We start from the raw sequence: 17,774 nt of genomic DNA on the forward strand, positions 1-17,774 counted from the left end.
CTCGGAGGGACGCGCGGTGGAGGGCCGTCTGACCCAGCCTGTCCACCGCGTTCACCTGGGACGCACACACACGCGCGCACACACACACACACACGCACACACACACACACATAAACGTGGGTATAAACACAATCACAAACACATAAACAAACACACACAATGTTGTCTCTCCCTCTCTTATATGCACACATATACTGTATGTACAGGCACACACACACACACACACACACACACACACACACACACACACACTCACCTTTGCCTCGTGCTTCACCAGCGCCTCGATGACGTCATTGTGGGACTTCTCCGATGCCAGGTGCAGGGGCGTCAGCAGGCTTCAGAATATGACATCATCACACGTGAGAACGGAGCAGACCGTGACCTTATGACCTCATGAACAAAAAAACCATAATTGTCCCGTTAAGATGAGACGCTCACTCTTTGGTCTTCTCGTTGACGTTGGCTCCTTTCCTGAGGAGCATCTCGCACACCTGTCTTCTCTTGGGGTACGGAGAGGAGGCGGCGCAGTGCTGGGAGGAACACACACATTTCACTGTTAATCGCGAGCGCAGACCGCATCTGGAGACACACTGTACTAGGACCTTATTACAATGAGCGTTGTAGTGTAGCGTTTACTGTAGTAGTGTAGCGTTTACTGTAGACCACATGGCCACTACACCGAGTCTCGTTTTACCGGGACAAATTCCTGGCAGTCGGTTCGGATTCTGATCCATGTTTATGGGGGTGGGGGGGGGTCAATCCTTGGTGTGCGGTCTTACCAGAGCGGTCTCGTGGGTGTGAGGGTGTTTGAAGCCGACTGTTTCCTGGGTCAGGTGCTTCTTCATGCAGGCCACGTCCGACTCACGGGCCGCATGGAGAAGGGCATGACCTCTGAACTCATCTAGAACACACACACACACCGCGGTAAATACGTTTTCTGAATCGTTAATCAAACATCAAATATGTTCTCTGTGTCATTTACAGCAAAACGACCAGAGGGATTGACTCGCTGACTTTTCTGTTTACTTTTGAGATTTTGGGCGGCGTATTAGCGCCACTCTGTGGCCAAAAAGAGCATAACGAAAGACGGGTGGGTGAGCGGTTCAGAAGGCAGGGAAAGAGCTCGTACAGGCCAGGCGTTGTTTGAGCTGCGGGGTGGGCGCCAGGTCGATGGCGCTCTTGTTGTGGCAGTTGTGGGCGTTGGGGTCGGCCCCGTAGCTCAGCAGCAGGGAGCACGCCTCCGCCCGGCTCTTGGACGCCGCCTCGTGCAGGGGGGTGAACTGCCACAGGTCCACGGCGTTCACACACGCCCCGTGCTTCAGAGAGAGGGGGTAGAGATAGTAGAAACAAAAATCTTTGACATCTAAGCATAGAAATAAGTAGAATCCAACTTCTTAAAAAGTCTGACAAATGAGAAGAATTCTGAGCATCGTTCATCGTTTAAGCCAATTAATGGCTATGAGAGTGAGAGTGGGAGTGAGTGGGAGTGAGTGAGTGGGAGTGAGTGGGAGTGAGTGGGGGTGAGTGGGTGTGAGTGGGGGTGAGTGGGAGTGAGTGGGTGTGAGTGGGGGTGAGTGGGAGTGAGTGGGAGTGAGTGGGGGTGAGTGGGAGTGAGTGGGAGTGAGTGGGGGTGAGTGGGAGTGAGTGGGAGTGAGTGGGGGTGAGTGGGAGTGAGTGGGTGAGAGTGGGAGTGAGTGGGAGTGAGTGGGAGTGAGTGGGGGTGAGTGGGAGTGAGTGGGAGTGAGTGGGAGTGAGTGGGAGTGAGTGGGAGTGAGTGGGGGTGAGTGGGAGTGGGTGGGAGTGAGTGGGGGTGAGTGGGAGTGAGTGGGTGAGAGTGGGAGTGAGTGGGAGTGAGTGGGAGTGAGTTGGGGTGAGTGGGAGTGAGTGGGAGTGAGTGGGAGTGAGTGGGAGTGAGTGGGGGTGAGTGGGAGTGAGTGGGAGTGAGTGGGAGTGAGTTTGAGTACGGGGAATACAGGGTTCAGAACCTACCTTGACCAGTAGCTCCGTGACCTCATTGTGACCGTAGGAGCAGGCGTTATGCAGGGGAACCAGGTCGCTGCAGCATCACAGACGAGCAGAGGTCAGAGGTCAGAGAACTACACGGTTGTTCACATCTCAGCTCAACCAAAACACTCACTGTTTCTGGAAAAGGAGAAGCCAGGTTCTGTGTATTTCGATGTGCGGTTCTACCCTTCCGCTAATACTTCAACAATTCTACCATTTTTCCCTTTTGAGTTGAATTCAAATCCCCAGTTCTGACCTAGTTCCAAGGACAGAGGGTTTCTCTGTATGTCAAGATGGAGGCTGAAGCACTGACCCCCCCCCCCCTCCCCCTCCGCCCCCTCACACACACAGACGATCTGTCTGAACCGAGGGGGCGGGGAATGACCTAACAATATCCTAACAGAGACACCATACACCGCCGTCTCACGACTGATACGCCGAGATACGGCGCTCGCCTGCGCCGGGGTCGTTCACGGGTCGGACGCCGCGGCCCGTCGGACCCCTTTCCCCATCCCGCCCCGCCCCTCTTTCCTGTTTGCGCCCCCCCACGGCCCTACCCCCCCCCCAGTCTCACCCTCTGTCTTTGGCGTGGACGTCCGCTCCGTGCTGCAGCAACAGCTGAACTGTCTTCACGCGGTTGTAGCCCGCTGCCAAATGCAAGGGAGTGGACTGAAACACACACACACACACACACATGCACGCACGAACGCGCACACACACAGGGAGACAAAAATCAACGAGGCTGTTCCCATTTTGCCAGAAGGAGACGAACGAGAGCGACTCCGTGAGGAGGAGTTGTAGCGGGTCACCTTGCGGCCATCGCTGGCGTGACAGTTGACGTTCAGCGGCGTCAGCAGGGCCAACAGCTTCTCCTCGTCCCCACTCCTGCAATGACATCACACACACGCACGTCAGCGCGAAACTGACGCGCTACACGGCAAAGCCCAAAGTTAATTTAGAAACGGCGGCCATTGATACTTGGGGCGGAAGCTGCACTTCACCTTGCGCTCTCAAGCAGTTCATCTTTTCTGTATTCACCTGTGTCGACGAGAAGGTGAACACACGTCAAACCGGATTACTTTCCCAAAAGAGCTTCAAAGCTGTATCACAGATTTTACTTTAGTATTGCTTAAACCTTCAACTGGGGGTAACTTTGAACAGTGTATTTGAATGAGCCGACAAGGAATATCAGAGGTCACACAGAGCGGGAATCTCCAGGCCCAAAATAGTGTGCATGAGCCGACTAACTGAACCACGGGGTCGGCTGTTGTCTCCTCGGGGGTCAGAGAACGCACTTCTCCGTTTCTGTTCTCCTGCTCACCAGTCAGAACCGTTTTAGTCGAGGGTTCCGCCAGGTCCAACGCTGTTCTCCCGTCTGCGTTCCTAATCGTTGGTTCAGCCCCGTGCTGGAGTAGAACTACAACAACAACAAAAACAACTATCACTATTAAAGCTACAGTTCTCAGTTTTAACTGGCATGGTGTGTGTGTGTGTGTGTGTGTGTGTGTGTGTGTGTGTGTGTGTGTATGTGTGTGTGTTTGTGTGTGTGTGTGTATGTGTGTGTGTGTGTGTGCTAGCCCTACCTATGCAGACGTCTATCTTGCCCTTGATGGCGGCCTCGTGAAGGGGGGTGTAGTTCCACTTGTCCCTGGAGTTGGCGTCGGCCCCGTGGTGCAGCAGCAGACTGACCACCTCGGCGTGGCCGAACGAGCAGGCGTTGTGCAGCGAGATCAGGCCGCCATCATCACGGGCGTGAACGTTAGCCCCGCTCTGCAGCAGGAGGTCCACCACGTCCCTACGGCCAAAACCTGTGGAGAGAGAGAGAGAGAGAGATTACAACCCTAATACACTTCCGGAAGTCTCTAATGATACTGAAAATGAATGTGAATCAATCAACTGGTAACATCTTAGGAAAATAAACGACTTATAGAAAGTAGGGAGGAAAAAAACGACTAAGACAGTATTAACACAGAGATGCCTTTGTCTGATGTTCTCTTGCAATGAATTATGAAATGTTTTAGGGCATTATCTCAACATTTTTACAGACGCCAGGTCAAACAGAGCACCTGCACCTCAGTCTGCTTTTCAAACAGCAACACAGCAACAAAACGTAAACAGTGGGGCTGCTTGGACCAATACATCCATGGCTTGGACAGGCTCACCGGCGGCGAAATGCAGCGGGGTGGATTTCCTCCCGGCGGTGTCCCGGCTGTTCACATTCCCCGGGTTCACAAGCCTCCTTACGCACTCCACATCCCCATGTCTGCAGGCCTGGAAGAGTTCCCTGCTGGGTTCCCCGTGTCCCGGTGTCTCGAACCCCGGGGAGACAGCAGCACCCAAGCCGGACACCCCGGAGCACCGGCCCGACATGAGCGTCGTGCGTAATTCCTTACCGGAGAGTCGGGACTGTGGGTACACCTTACCGGAGAGTCGGGGCTGTGGGTACACCGATCCCCAAAGACGCGCAACCGAGGCCATACAATGTGTGATCGCTCACAGCATATAGCCCATGCAATAGTCCAGACTAGTAAACAATAATAATCAGATACTTCACTGGCGTTTACCGACCAAATGTCATCCTTTCGGCGAAGAGAACGGACCTATTCCATAGGTCAAAAACAAATTTGATTTTTATATCACGCGTTATCTCCAATATTGATTGATATGAAATGCCATTCGCCGTCAATCGCTATGTGGCAAAATATTGATTATGTAATGGAGAGAGGACGGCCATCTACGCCCATGCATTTGGAGAATGACAGCTGACTGAGCCAATCTGCAGAAAGCGCGACACTGCCTACATCTGATCTTTATATTCACGGATGGGACTTTTACCAGGGCTGAATCCCATCAATATTACAGAAGATCTGATCTTTTGAGAAGGCGTGGCCAAGTCTGCCGGGATCAACCCTAGTCTGAATCCACGAGGCACCTATTGAAACTAAACAAGTGTTATTTACATCGGTTTATTATACCTTAATGGTTCTTTACGACTGATGGTGGGATTTAAGAAACGTGCCTATTAGAAGCAGCAATCTGAGAAGACAACAACAGAGTTACCAAACATTTGGAGTCCTTCAAGAGACAGCTGATCACAGTACAGTAGCCTATATGTTAGATAACAGCACTATTCATAAACGTTTAGTCAGTAGACATTAATCAAATGCACAGAATATCACTGCGGTAACATTTAATCAGGTGAATTGATCCTTTATGTTAAATCGCAGCAATAAGGATGAATTTTGAACCGTAGGATACGTGCTGTGACGTAACGTTTATCGCGAGACTTCCCCGGTAATCCCGTCAGTGATGAATGGATGCGCGCTACTGATTGAGGCCCTGTGCTTCTAGCTGTGTGAAACACTGTACAGGATGTCCCTAACTGGTGTTATGTTTCCCGGATGTGGTCAGATCTGAGGAGGGTCAGTCATGCTCCAGCCAATCAGAAGTCTCTATGGTTGCACACAGACCATGTCCCGCTCCTGCTCCAGCTATGTGGCCAGAATGAGGTCTGTGTATAATATAACCACCACACACACACACACACACACACACACACTCACACACACACACACACACACACACACACACACACACACACACACACACACACACACACACACACACACACACTCTTGAGAAGTCTGCTGGCCTATTCATCCTACATGGGGATCTGGTAGAAAGTCTTACATAGGCCAGATTATAATATCATTTTGTAATCTGATCAAATTTGTATCTGTCTGGGTGTCTAGGTACCTTAACCAGATCAAAGAAGATGACAAGGCGTGCCGAGACGCATTGCATTGTGGGAACATCTTCCTGTACCACAAACTATCTCCTCTGTTGCAACGCACAGAGAGCGGAATATTCCGGCTTCCTGTTCTCCAGACTAAAGGTAGATCTCCATCATTATGTGTGAAAGCCCACCCTAGAGAAAATAATCCTAAAATAGAGTCAAATAAAATAGAATTACTTCCAGTATATATCTGTGCTTTAAGCCCGAAATTTGGCTCTTAAAATGCGATAATGTGATTATAGGTTGTTTGTTTTGTGTGATTCCAGAGGTGGAGGGCATCCTGGAGAAGCTTGGGAGGGACAAAGAGATGGTGAAGGAATCTATCCTCATCACCTGCACTAAACAGAAGCAAGCGCAGTTCTCTTTTGACATTGGTAATAAAGCAAAGGCCTCACTTTGTTTACTTAACGGTCTGTTAGGGTCGTGGGCCGGACCAAAGAGAGACAGGAAGACAGGTATATGAGAAACCCTCTGTCTCTCTCTCTCTCTCTCTCTCTCTTCTCTGTCTCTCTCTGTCTCTCTCTCTCTCTCTCTGTCTCTCTCTGTCTCTCTCTCTCTCTCTCTTTCTCTCTCTCTCTCTCTGTCTCTCTCTGTCTCTCTCTCTCTCTCTCTCTGTCTCTGTCTCTCTCTGTCTCTCTCTCTCTCTGTCTCTCTCTGTCTCTCTCTCTCTCTCTCTTTCTCTCTCTCTCTCTGTCTCTCTCTCTCTCTGTCTCTCTCTCTCTCTCTCTCTCTCTCTGTCTCTCTCTCTCTCTCTCTGTCTCTCTCTGTCTCTCTCTCTCTCTCTCTCTCTCTCTCTCTCTCTGTCATTCTCTCTCTCTTTCTCTCTCTCCCTGTCTCTCTCTCTCTCTCACTCTCTGTCTCTCTCTCTCTCTCTCTGTCTCTCTCTCTCTCTCTCTCTCCCTCTCTCTCTCTCTCTCTCTCTCTCTCTGTCTCTCTCTCTCTCTCTCCCTCTCTGTCTCTCTCTCTCTCTGTCTCTCTCTCTCTCTCTCTGTCTCTCTCTCTCTCTCTCTCTCTCTCTCTCTGTCTCTCTCTCTCTCTCTCTCTCTCTCTCTCTCTCTCTCTCTGTCTCTGTCTCTGTCTCTCTCTCTCTCTCTCTCTCTCTGTCTCTCTCTCTCTCTCTCTCTCTCTCTCTCTCTCTGTGTGTTTGTATGGTAGGAGAGCTGGAGCAGGCTGCAGTGGAGGATCTGTGTGGAGGGACGTTCATTGACCTGAGGAAAGCCTTCTTCCTGCTGAGAGGGCCTGAGGCCCCCCTGGTGGCCAGAGTGGGTTTCTACAGTTTTTACTTGCGCTGCCGAGAGGCGTTCACTTGCTGTTAGTAATACTTTCAACCGACCACCAGGGGGCAGCAACGATTACCTCTCTCCACTGCATTTGATTTGAGCTCCTCTTAAACATTTTGGAAAAGTCGGTTTTTGACTGCAGTACCTTCAGAAGCTTGCACCCGACAAACACATTCAGTGGATTTCACACCCATACGGTCCAACTTGGTTCCAGGTTTAGTCTTCAGTGGATGTGGGCGAAATTCACTTCCTGATCGGAAGCAAAAACTAAAGTGGGCGGTCACTTGCGCTCTATAAGTTGCAAGTTGGCACCTCACCTGAGTGCAGTCTGGGTAAATGTTATGCTACATGTTCCTCTTACCTGACACAGTTTGTTCGTGCCTCTGTGTGAGTGTGTGTGTGTGTGTGTGTGTGTTTGTTTTCATTCTCAGGGGCAGGCTCTCCTGCGCTGGCACCAGTCCAATGGCTTCTGCAGTGCCACAGGGCTGCCCACACGAAGAAACCAATCAGGCAGCCAGAGAGTGTGTCACAGCAGTGGCCTCACCTACTACCCGAAGGTCGGTCACCACACCCCAGGAAACAGGAAGTGGGCGTCTCATTTGTTTTTCGTTTACATAATCCCCTCTGAACGGCTGCGCTGTGTCATCAGATGGCGCCCGTGGCGATTGTGCTGGTGTCTGATGGGAAACGGTGTCTATTGGGGAGACAGGCGTCCTTTCCTAGGGGGATGTACAGCGCCCTGGCTGGGTTCTGTGACATGGGTGAGTTTGTATGGCACACACACACACGCACACACACACACACACACACACACACACACTAGCTGTGGGTGTGTCTCTCTCCAGGTGAGACCTTGGAGGAGACCCTGAAGAGGGAGATAGCTGAGGAGGTAGGGCTGGAGGTGGAGTCTGTCCACTACTCCGCCTCGCAGCACTGGCCTTTCCCACAGAGCTCCTTCATGGTGGCGTGTCACGCCACCGTCAGCCCTGACAACACACAGGTCAGTGACAATGTCTCTCAATAAGATATATACCTGTTGTCCCTCTGGACAGATTGAGGTAGACATTTTGGTTGAGTCTCTGTGTCTCTTGTCATAAACCAACCCATACAGCCTTGACTACTAAAAGCAATTTGATCCTGTATTGAAATATGTAACATAACAGATATTCAAAACCGTCAAAATACTTCATTCATCCCAAAAGGGTGAGTTTTTATTTATTTATTAGTTTATTTGTGCGGGACAATACAAACAACATTGTAACAGGTTACAATAACATGAAACATTGTGTTTCTTCTTAGGCAAGAAACACATGTAATAACATTCATACAAAGACTTATTCACATTCACACAAAGCATACAGCAGAGTACATGCGCTGTCACATCTATTGTTATTCTATTGTTATTGTATTGTCCCATGCCGCCCGCTTGTGTCCAGGTGAGTGTGGATGAGGCGGAGCTGGAGGACGCTCGCTGGTTCACGCTGGAGGAGATCTCCGCGGCGCTCAAGGTCAAGGCTCCGCCCCGGAACGTTGAAGGAGAACCCCCCGTGTTCTGGGTCCCGCCCAGTTACGCCGTAGCCAATCGCCTGATCCGGGAATGGGCAGACAATCAACAACTCAAATCCTGATGAGAAGGATGACGATGGCCGAACATTTTTTATCAACCTTGCAAAACAACACAACACAATCTGTCACACTACACTGAATACTGCCCTCACAGATGGGGATGAAGGTCCCTCTTGATTTTAGTTATTCTATGTACTGTAAGATATAGGCTAACTAATTAATACTACCTTAAGAATGAACTACCTCATTTGTTCATTGACTCTCTAAGCAGCGTCTTTATAAGAGAAGTATTTAAATTGTTGTAATATCTCATTGTATGTACAGATATCCACAGTGTGAATACAGACCATCATGCCTACAATGTGTTTTCTGTGTTTCAATCGAGGTTTGTTCCAAGTAAAGGAAAACATTTGAATGTATTTATTCAAAAAGAAAACATCGACACAGACAAAGGCACAGACAACATACCAAACATGGATCGGATTGACATTGTATTAAATTGCTGAAAAAATTTACAACAAAAAAAAAACAAAGGTGCTGTAATGCCATTCTGGCCCAATTTAACCCCTGGACCCCCCCGCCCCCCCCCCCGCCCGCATCCTCTAGGCCGTTAGACGTCATCACTTGTAGCACAACACCTGCCTAAATAAACTAGGTTTCACTTTACGTTGCATAAACATGTACGCTGGAGACAGCTGACCACTTTGGTCCTCACAATAGCACACGAAAGTAGAACCTGATGCACACCAGTCTATGTAGCCCGGTATCGACACCTACAGCTACCGTATTTAAACCCAAGACCAAGGCCGTCATAACTGTCCCCTCTTTTAAACAGTATTCCAGAAAACATTCTCTGTGCTGGATCAATCTTTTTATTGTAACTTAGGATCCAAAACTGGTGGGGGTGAGAGCCTTAGAGCTGGTGAAATAAAATAAAAAGTGCAAGGAAGTCACTTTTTTCCCTTCTTTGACGAGGTGTTCTTCTTGCAGTATTTACCCTCCAGGTTCGCAATTAAGTAGTTGAACTCCACCTCGTTAGTCTGCCGTCGCCTCTGAGAGAGATGGAGAGGAAGGAAGGAACGTTATCAGCGGGTTGCTTGGATGAGAACGCCTGAACTAGCGGTTTGGCTAACGATTAGCATATAGACCCATGTTTACGTTGAATCTTTTCCCAATCCTTCAGTTTGTCTCACCTTCATTACGGTAGCTAGATTGCTATTACTGGTCATCCCCATCTGATTCCTCAGCTGCTCCGCCTCCCTGGCTTCTCTCGCGTCCTTGGGGAGCAACACATCAACGGCACGCCGTGACCAACGAATCACACGCAGCCATAAGCAGTCATGCACTGGGAGGTGACCAACATGGTGGCCTCAACATTCTTGGGAAAAGGGTATATGGTTATTATCCAGATGGACTGCCAGAGTACTAGCGCAGTAGGAGGGGGGGGGGGGGTTGTTGTAGTAGGCACTAGGGCTGGGTAGAGAGTCGAATTTCAAGAATCGATTCGATTCCGATTCACAAGGTTCAGAATCGATTATCACGATTCAATTTGATTCGATTCAATATCGATTCGGTTAGTGTTACTAAAACCTGTTTTTCTTAGCTGTAACCTTAATTACATGACTGCCAAGTTATGCAACACATCAATACTAGGGCTGGGTATCGATACTGATTTTCAAAAACGAATGAATGAATGAATGAATCATTGAATTAATTAATTAACTATTCATACCTTCATTTATTCATTCATTCATTAAATAAAAGATCGATTTTGGGATTCATGAATCGATTCTGAATCATTTGATTCAGAATCGATGAATGGATTTTTGAAACCCAGCCCTAGTAGGGACAGCGTAGCCATATCTAGCTCACCCTGCGTTTGCGGCTGTTCTTCTTCTTGACGCTCTCGCGTGTGAAGGCCTCGTAGGCGGGCAGCTCGCCCCCGTCGACCGCGCCCTGGAGGACGCCTCTGAAGCGCTCCTCGTCCTCGGGAGCGGCGCACAGCACGGACTGCATGATCTTGTTCATGTCGCCATTGCTCTCTTTGTACACGCGCATCAGGTCCTCCCTCTCCTCGTCGGTGCCCTTGTACGACTTCTCAAAGTCCAGGATGTCCTGCACTGTGATCTGGGGACGGGGGGGGGGACACAGTGGATGTTGTCACGGAAGAAATTGTCTACTGTGAATGAAATTCAAGTCTCACCAAAGTGTTTTGTTTTCCTACTTGACTGTTGTTCTAACTTTGTAGTTCGTTCCTCTAGAATCAGTCTGTTAAAACTACAAATTCTTCCGGTGTGACATCACTTCCCTGTCCTCTTCATCCTGGAACTATGTCACTTCCTTTTTCACGTTATAACCTATCTACCTCGTCCTCAAGTGACTCACTCGAGCCCGGATTCATTTCCTGCGGTCGAGTCCGAATTGCAAATCGTAACATAGAATAAACTATTGTCTTTGTTTGAAACCAGCTTGACCGACCACTCAGCGTGTTCTTTGAAATCTAATCTAAACCAAGTAAGATTTTTCCTTTACACTACTACTTCTGGTCTTCTTGAAGACTATTAGATTCTCGGATGTCCATTAGTACAGCATCTGGGATGATATGAGAAGGTGTAGGATGATTGTGAAGGTGTTTACCTGAGGGAACATCATTCTCCAATATTCTTCCCAGTTACGGTTTCGATCAACCGAGTGCGAGTCCTCGTCAACGATGCCCTGCTCGTCGTAAACGGCCCTTTGGTCTTTGTCACTTAGTACTGCGTAGACCTTCCCTAGAGTCTGTGGCAAGGCATCACATAAGACAAGAAACAATACAGCTACAAGGTAGTTTTAAGTTTCAGAAATTATGGAATGTTTGGTTTGAAACGGCATCTTCTAAAGGTTTCACATGATGGATCTTGAACAAAAACATTCTAAAACTTTTTTAAATGGTCTTGGCTGTTGAACCTTTAGACATCCACCTACATCATATAGGTCACAATAAGACACGATAGGCTCTGTGCACCAGCTCCACTACTTCCTGAAAGTCACTTGGCATCTTTATTTCCTGTCCTATATGATTGGATTAAGTGATTAATCAGGTGTGCGCTGGGTCTGCCGCACACCTGATTAATCACTTAATCCAATCATATAGGACAGGAAATAAAGATGCCAAGTGACTTTCAGGAAGTAGTGGAGCTGGTGCACAGTGCCTATAGGCTACCTATATTTATATATAACTGAATATCACTAGTCTGTAGCCAACCTGAAACTTGGCAGTGGCTTGCTCGTCGTCAGGTACTCGATCCGGATGGACTGTGAGCGACACTTTATAGTAGCCGCGTCGAACCTCGGCCTCTGACGCGGCCTTGATGACGCCGATGACCTCATAGAGGTGTGACGTCTTGAAGAGCTGCTCGCATTCTTCTAGCAAACCCATGTCTGCTGTGCGTTCAGCGTCACCTGCCACAAAAAAGACGGTAAACAAACAGTAAACATGATGCAAAAAAAGGGACAGCTCTCTGTTACTTCACTTAAAACCGACCGAATTCCATCCAACCATCTCTCTGTGTAATAAATCAATCAATCAATCAAAGCTTTATTTGTATAGCGCATTTCATACCCAGAGGCAACACAATGCGCTTTACAGAGAACAAGGGAGGTGGGCATACGACCCACCCCTACATATTCCAGAGGGAAGCAAAAAAACAGTAATCACCCGGGGGCCAGATAAGTGAGCTGTAAAAATTCTTCCCTGACCCCTCTCAACGAGGCGATCGAGCAAGCTCCAGGAGTATGTTTGTCTACCGGCTAAGAACATTTATAGAGCAATAAATAACATAAAATTACATTTTCAGAGTAAGAGAGGCTAATAACATCATAGGAGAGACATGGCAAACATTGGTGTATGTCTGTGTGTGCATAAATGTGCCTAATAAACTGTCTAACGGATATAAAACAAGCAGAAGAACGAAAGGGAAATCCATTGATCATTATATGAGCTCTAACATCAAGCTACTTTTCGTTGATTTTACAACCAGCTAACGTTAGCATGCATGCTAGCAGACAAAGCCAGGTTAGCAGGCAGGAGCGGCTAAAGGGCTAGCAAAGTCAACCGATTCATACAAAGGCAGCACGTATAGATATGATTCACGTCTCACTCACTTGTTTACAATACGGAATAATATGTTTTTGTTGTCCCTTTCTCCAGCTGTGTTGACGGGAACGGGTCCGTTCTCCTTCTACAAAGTTTAGCGCGTAAATGACGTGGTTGACAGGAAGTGTATTTCAGAAGAGGATGGTGTCCGGCACGGGTCAACCGGATCAGGCTGGGATAATGATGTCGGTGGCAAATATCGCACCGCGGGATTGCCAGGAGAACCTAAACGAGGTCTTTGTGAACTAGTTTTAAACCTGATCTAGAATTACGAGAGGTCCCTTTCTGGTCGTGGTTAGAACAAGGCGGAACAAGGGCAGCTAGAAGGACGGTAAAGGCTAGTTCCCATACACGCAGAGGCCATTGACGGTTAGGGTTTCGTTTAGTGTTAAGTTAAGGTTAGTGTTAAGGTTAGGTTTCGGTTTACGGTTAGGTAAATAGTTGGGTTAACGTTAAGGTTAGGTTTAGGGTTGGGGTTTGGCCGGTCTCTGGAGGTATGGGAACTAGCCTTTTACACAGGCCGTGACGCCGTTCCAATTCAGCCACAACCTCTACTACTTCCGCCAGAGCATATTCACTACACGATACGACCCGTATTTGTACCCGTATTCAAAGTTAACCACTGTTTACATTTAGTTTCCCTGGATGTAATCGTTGCTTCGCGATATCTCTAACCAATGACAGTTTGAATAGTTGTGTATCTTTAGCTTAGTAGCCAGTTTGAGAGAAGAACCGAGAGAATGTCTAATTTCACGGCGCTGCAGACGCAGCTGGCCGCGGTCATGGAGACCCTGGTTCATGCGGCGGTGGCTGAACTAGGGAAACTAGTCGAGGACAGCTTCGTGTTCAACCTGGACCTGAGTCACCTGGGTCACCTGGGTCACCTGAGTCACAGCCACCAGGAGGACTACGACCTGAGTGCTAAACTGCAGACCGAGTCTCATATGAAGATGGTGAGTCAGAAGGCCTGAGCTACCCAGACTAGCTGCTGTTTGATCACCTGGTCTGTTTATTTCGGGCCTGTTCTTTGGCTCCGTGCACTTTCCCCTACGTGGGCTTTTGAATAATAAGTAGCTTTTTTGGTCCAGCTTTGATTGATTTTATTTATTTTTAAGACAGGGACAAGGTACAGTAGACATTTACCCTATAGAATAGGGAGAGATGCACTGTACAAGGTTATAGCTAGACAGCTAATTTCCACCCGCAGTCCCTGGGCAAATAAATATACAGTCTTAAAATAGTGGGGCAAATAGTACACAGTGGGAAAGTTACATACATGCTGTAGAAGGAATACAAAAAAGTTATGTAGCAAAGATTTCACTCATTCCTATACCCACATCCCAACCTCCCCAGACCCTTTCTCAAACCCTAGGTACAGCTAAAGTTTATATCACATGAATTGACTCTTGATGTTGTTGCAAGCTAATGGTTAAGAGTCACACATTGCAATATCGTTAGATCTAATGTCATTAGAAGATCTAACCATTCGATTTCAGATGTGATGCTCTCTGTAACACTCATGTATGAATGCGCGTTTGTGTCTTCATCCTCTCCAGACGCAGTTTGCTTCTGTCATGGAGACCCTTGGGAACGAAGCACTGGGAAAGATCATGAAGATAGTGGATGACACCAAGTTCTTGATGGACTTTGAGCAGAAGTCCTTTAAAACAGTCAGAGCGAGGAAGAGCAAACCCCAAGCCAGCATATTGAACATCCTGTCAGAGGGTGGGATGGGTATGTGAATGTCTTAATGACGATGATTAGGCTAGTTAAAGGTGATATAACATTTTTATATATCCACAGAGCTTTTAGAAAGGTGCGGAATAAAAGCATTGCTTTCCCCACCCAAAAAAAATATTGATTATGAATTTATCATTTGAAAAAAGTTGACGAGTCTGAAATGAATGTTGTGTTTTGTTTATGTCTGTGTGAGATGTTTGAGGTTTGGTTCCCACTTCTAACAAGGCTTGTGAGCCAATAGTATTACGACATTGGTACACGGTATCTCTCTGTCGGGAGCGATCATTAGTCGTAAAACTATTGGCTCATGGGCCTTGTTAGAGTTTTTTTTATTTTTATGATTAGTCTACATAAAATATTGTCTATCACCTTTAATTGAAGGCTCATGAATGTCTCGTCTCCTCTCTCCCTGGTGCAGCGGAGGAGCACTCGTATGGCGGTAGGGGGACGAGTATAGGGGAGGTGCTTTCTACGCAGGTAAGCAATGTAACAGATTGCACACCCAGCCTTCGTCTTGTCACACACATCCAACGGTGCTCTTGTTGTTAACTCATCCCCACAGTAAGCCGTGTTATTTTGCTCTCCTAGCCTCCAGAGTCCCAGGATGTGGAGGAGACAGAGTCCCCCTTCGTCTTGGCAGTCAGCGTGAAAAATGAGCTGGGCAACATTGACCTGGGAGCCATAGCTGAGAGTAAGTACGAAGGTCGGCCCAGTCCCAGACGGAGACCTGGGACGATGGGACCGGTCCTGAGCCGCGCGGGTGAAAATTCAACCCGGCCTATTCTCCACATCCACCAAATACGCTCCGATCTTTACACTTGCAGCTCTCAGGGTCTAGGCCTTGATTTGAGACGGGACCTCGATCATGTTTCTACATCACATCACATCAGGTTTTAAGATGGATATACCACTAGAGGGAGATGTAACCACGGTTCGTTGGGTGACGTGTTGGGCGTTTTTGTTCTTCCGCCTACAGGAGCTGCTGCTGACGCATACAGGGTTGAAGATACCCCTGGCTCAGATCACCAGTACGAGATGGCGTCCGTCGAACCCAAGCCCAACCCCGCGGAGCTCCTCCTGGAGAAGCTGGTTAGGCAGAGGAAGCTCTTCATCTGCTCGGAGTGCGGCAAGAGCTTCTCCACCCAGAGCAACCTGAAAGCCCACCTGAGGATTCACACGGGCGAGAAGCCCTTCACGTGCGTCATCTGCACCAAGGGCTTCGCCCACAAGCAGAGCCTCCAGGACCACATTCGCACGCACACCGGCGAGAAGCCCTTCGAGTGCCTGCAGTGCGGCAAGTGCTTCGGCAAGCAGGCTCACCTCAAGACCCACTCCATCATCCACACGGGCGAGAAGCCCTACAGCTGCGACTTCTGCGGCAAGAGCTTCAACCTGGCCCAGAACCTGTCCCGGCACCAGCAGATCCACACGGGGGAGAAGATCTTCACCTGTCCCGTTTGCAGCAAGGGCTTCACCCGCGCCGTCACCCTCAAGACCCACGAGCTCATCCACTCGGGCCAGAAGCCCTTCAAGTGCACGCAGTGCGGCAAGAGCTTCCGCCACGCCGTCAACCTGAAGAACCACCAGCGCATCCACACGGGCGTGCGGCCGTTCAGCTGCGACCTGTGCGGCAAGACCTTCCGCCAGTCGGTGAACCTGAAGATCCACCGGCGCATCCACACGGGCGAGCGGCCGTTCGCCTGCAAGGACTGCGGGAAGAGCTTCAGCCAGCAGAGCAGCCTCATCTCGCACGGACGCACGCACTCGGAGGACCGGCCGTTCCCGTGCAGCTTCTGCGAGAAGAGGTTCAACAACGCCAACAGCCTGAAGCTGCACCTGCGGATCCACACGGGCGAGAAGCCGTACGGCTGCGAGATCTGCGGGAAAACCTTCAGCCAGGGGAGCCACCTGCGGACTCACAAGAGACACGTCCACGCTGGCGGCAAACAGTACATCTGTGACAAATGTGGGAAGAGGTACTCAGACCAGCGCAATCTGAAGATGCACAAGTGTGTATACGCCTGAGTCTGAAGAGATAGAGAGGGAGGGAACATGGAGATGTGCTCTGTCTATCTCTGTGAGAAAGACATTATTTGGATCGTCGGTACACGTTTGTAATCCTCGGTTTGTTTTTAGTTCTGTTAATGTGTTGGAATCACTGGCCCTGTTCACCAGGCTCACTCAGTCTGAGGGCACCTGACACCGTCTGAGCCTTGACTTGAAGCCTCTCATGTAGGAAAACATACCCCCCCTTAACTTGTCTTACAAACTATTATTGTAGACTCTTGATTAAGATTACTTTGAGCCTAAGCGAGAGAATGTTGTATGTTGCATACATTTTCAATTGTTATTTATTTATGATTCCACATTCGATTTTGTAAGGCAGTAATGGACACCTACACACTACTTTATCACAGAAACCAAATATCCCCGATGTGTTTTGAAAGACGTGAATGAGGGGCAAATGTTAATATATGATGCTGTACAAATAATGCAATTTGTAAATGTGTAAGTAGATAAATAATTGATTTAGCTTGAGTTTATAGCTAACATTTTGTTGTGTATTATTTGTATAGAAAAAGGAAAATTAAATGCAATTCTGTGGGACTATCAATACAGAAAATATTGATTTCTAGACAGGAACCAAATCAACACCTGATTCATCAGTCCTCTAATTCATACTGTAGCATATCACACCCACTTTTTCATTTTGGGTTGTTTGCTATTTCAATGGTTTATTCTCTCCAGACTGGAACATGACACTAGACTCACTCATCTAAGGTTCATATGTTAGGTGACAGCATCGCATTGATGATGCTGCCAGTACTAGAGCCAGCTCAACTGAAGTCTTACTATCATGGTCGTGGGAGAAAATGAGTCGGGCCTCGGCAACCTATTTTGTGAGCAGTGAATAAATGCGTTATAACCTGTATCAGGCCTATTATTTGCACTTTTGTCTGCCTCAAAAATACCTCGATTTCCTACAGAGATGGACTACATTGCCTCCCAGTGGCCATTCATAAAAATAAAAACCCAACCATGTGATTTAAATGCTTAAACGTATGAGCTGAAAATGCATCATACCCATGGATGTATTCATAGAACATACCTCATTTATTTATATTGACATGAATAACATCTACAGTTTTTTTGTATACCTCATTTATTTACATTGACATGAATAACATCTACAGTTTTTTTGTATACCTCATTTATTTACATTGACACGAATAACATCTACAGTTTTTTTGTA

The 17,774-nt window shown here is 48.1% G+C and overlaps 4 protein-coding genes across 4 annotated transcripts in view; 2 read left to right on the forward strand and 2 right to left on the reverse strand.

The window, feature by feature from the left end:
• Positions 1-4,374, reverse strand: part of LOC311326922 (poly [ADP-ribose] polymerase tankyrase-2-like) — a gene marked incomplete at its 5' end in the record, with an annotated part of 13,854 nt that extends 9,480 nt beyond the window's left edge. The window contains 12 exons of the mRNA XM_084459901.1: positions 1-55; positions 257-335; positions 439-530; positions 780-901; positions 1,130-1,316; positions 1,990-2,056; positions 2,579-2,673; positions 2,814-2,889; positions 3,006-3,042; positions 3,326-3,421; positions 3,588-3,812; positions 4,167-4,374. The exon at positions 1-55 is cut by the window's left edge and continues 117 nt beyond it. Of these exons, the coding sequence (XP_084316027.1) occupies positions 1-55; positions 257-335; positions 439-530; positions 780-901; positions 1,130-1,316; positions 1,990-2,056; positions 2,579-2,673; positions 2,814-2,889; positions 3,006-3,042; positions 3,326-3,421; positions 3,588-3,812; positions 4,167-4,374 (1,339 nt within the window). The remainder of the gene's footprint in view (positions 56-256; positions 336-438; positions 531-779; positions 902-1,129; positions 1,317-1,989; positions 2,057-2,578; positions 2,674-2,813; positions 2,890-3,005; positions 3,043-3,325; positions 3,422-3,587; positions 3,813-4,166) is intronic.
• Positions 4,375-5,487: 1,113 nt separating this feature from the next.
• On the forward strand, positions 5,488-8,715 carry nudt13 (nudix (nucleoside diphosphate linked moiety X)-type motif 13). The gene is made up of 8 exons (XM_084459788.1): positions 5,488-5,513; positions 5,757-5,899; positions 6,067-6,174; positions 6,956-7,062; positions 7,512-7,637; positions 7,730-7,841; positions 7,926-8,080; positions 8,517-8,715. The coding sequence occupies exons 1-8, from the start codon at positions 5,509-5,511 to the stop codon at positions 8,706-8,708; spliced, it is 948 nt and encodes a 315-aa protein (XP_084315914.1). The 5' UTR covers positions 5,488-5,508; the 3' UTR covers positions 8,709-8,715.
• A 539-nt stretch (positions 8,716-9,254) lies between these two features.
• LOC311327007 (dnaJ homolog subfamily C member 9-like) lies at positions 9,255-12,881 on the reverse strand. The gene is made up of 6 exons (XM_084460005.1): positions 12,790-12,881; positions 11,891-12,087; positions 11,284-11,424; positions 10,519-10,773; positions 9,840-9,923; positions 9,255-9,698 (listed from the first exon to the last, which is right to left on the reverse strand). The coding sequence occupies exons 2-6, from the start codon at positions 12,062-12,064 to the stop codon at positions 9,597-9,599; spliced, it is 756 nt and encodes a 251-aa protein (XP_084316131.1). The 5' UTR covers positions 12,065-12,087; positions 12,790-12,881; the 3' UTR covers positions 9,255-9,596.
• Positions 12,882-13,481: 600 nt separating this feature from the next.
• On the forward strand, positions 13,482-17,411 carry LOC311326742 (uncharacterized protein). The gene is made up of 5 exons (XM_084459691.1): positions 13,482-13,734; positions 14,338-14,515; positions 14,940-14,998; positions 15,110-15,212; positions 15,498-17,411. The coding sequence occupies exons 1-5, from the start codon at positions 13,522-13,524 to the stop codon at positions 16,544-16,546; spliced, it is 1,602 nt and encodes a 533-aa protein (XP_084315817.1). The 5' UTR covers positions 13,482-13,521; the 3' UTR covers positions 16,547-17,411.
• Positions 17,412-17,774: the final 363 nt, after the last annotated feature.

Source organism: Borostomias antarcticus, assembly GCF_949987555.1.
Source record: "Borostomias antarcticus genome assembly, chromosome: 29".
NCBI lineage: Eukaryota > Metazoa > Chordata > Actinopteri > Stomiiformes > Stomiidae > Borostomias > Borostomias antarcticus.

Excerpts from the sequence above, each read along its gene's own strand:
- LOC311327007 (XM_084460005.1), bottom strand. The coding sequence starts at position 12,064 with ATGGGTTTGCTAGAAGAATGCGAGCAGCTCTTCAAGACGTCACACCTC. Across the intron at positions 10,774-11,283 it reads GGAGAATGATGTTCCCTCAG|ATCACAGTGCAGGACATCCT; the intron begins GTAAACACCTTC and ends CCCCGTCCCCAG. Across the intron at positions 9,699-9,839 it reads ATCTAGCTACCGTAATGAAG|AGGCGACGGCAGACTAACGA; the intron begins GTGAGACAAACT and ends CATCTCTCTCAG.
- nudt13 (XM_084459788.1), top strand. Across the intron at positions 6,175-6,955 it reads GCAGTTCTCTTTTGACATTG|GAGAGCTGGAGCAGGCTGCA; the intron begins GTAATAAAGCAA and ends TTTGTATGGTAG. Across the intron at positions 7,063-7,511 it reads AGGCCCCCCTGGTGGCCAGA|GGGCAGGCTCTCCTGCGCTG; the intron begins GTGGGTTTCTAC and ends TTTCATTCTCAG.
- LOC311326742 (XM_084459691.1), top strand. The coding sequence starts at position 13,522 with ATGTCTAATTTCACGGCGCTGCAGACGCAGCTGGCCGCGGTCATGGAG. Across the intron at positions 14,516-14,939 it reads CCTGTCAGAGGGTGGGATGG|CGGAGGAGCACTCGTATGGC; the intron begins GTATGTGAATGT and ends TCCCTGGTGCAG. Across the intron at positions 15,213-15,497 it reads CCTGGGAGCCATAGCTGAGA|GAGCTGCTGCTGACGCATAC; the intron begins GTAAGTACGAAG and ends TTCCGCCTACAG.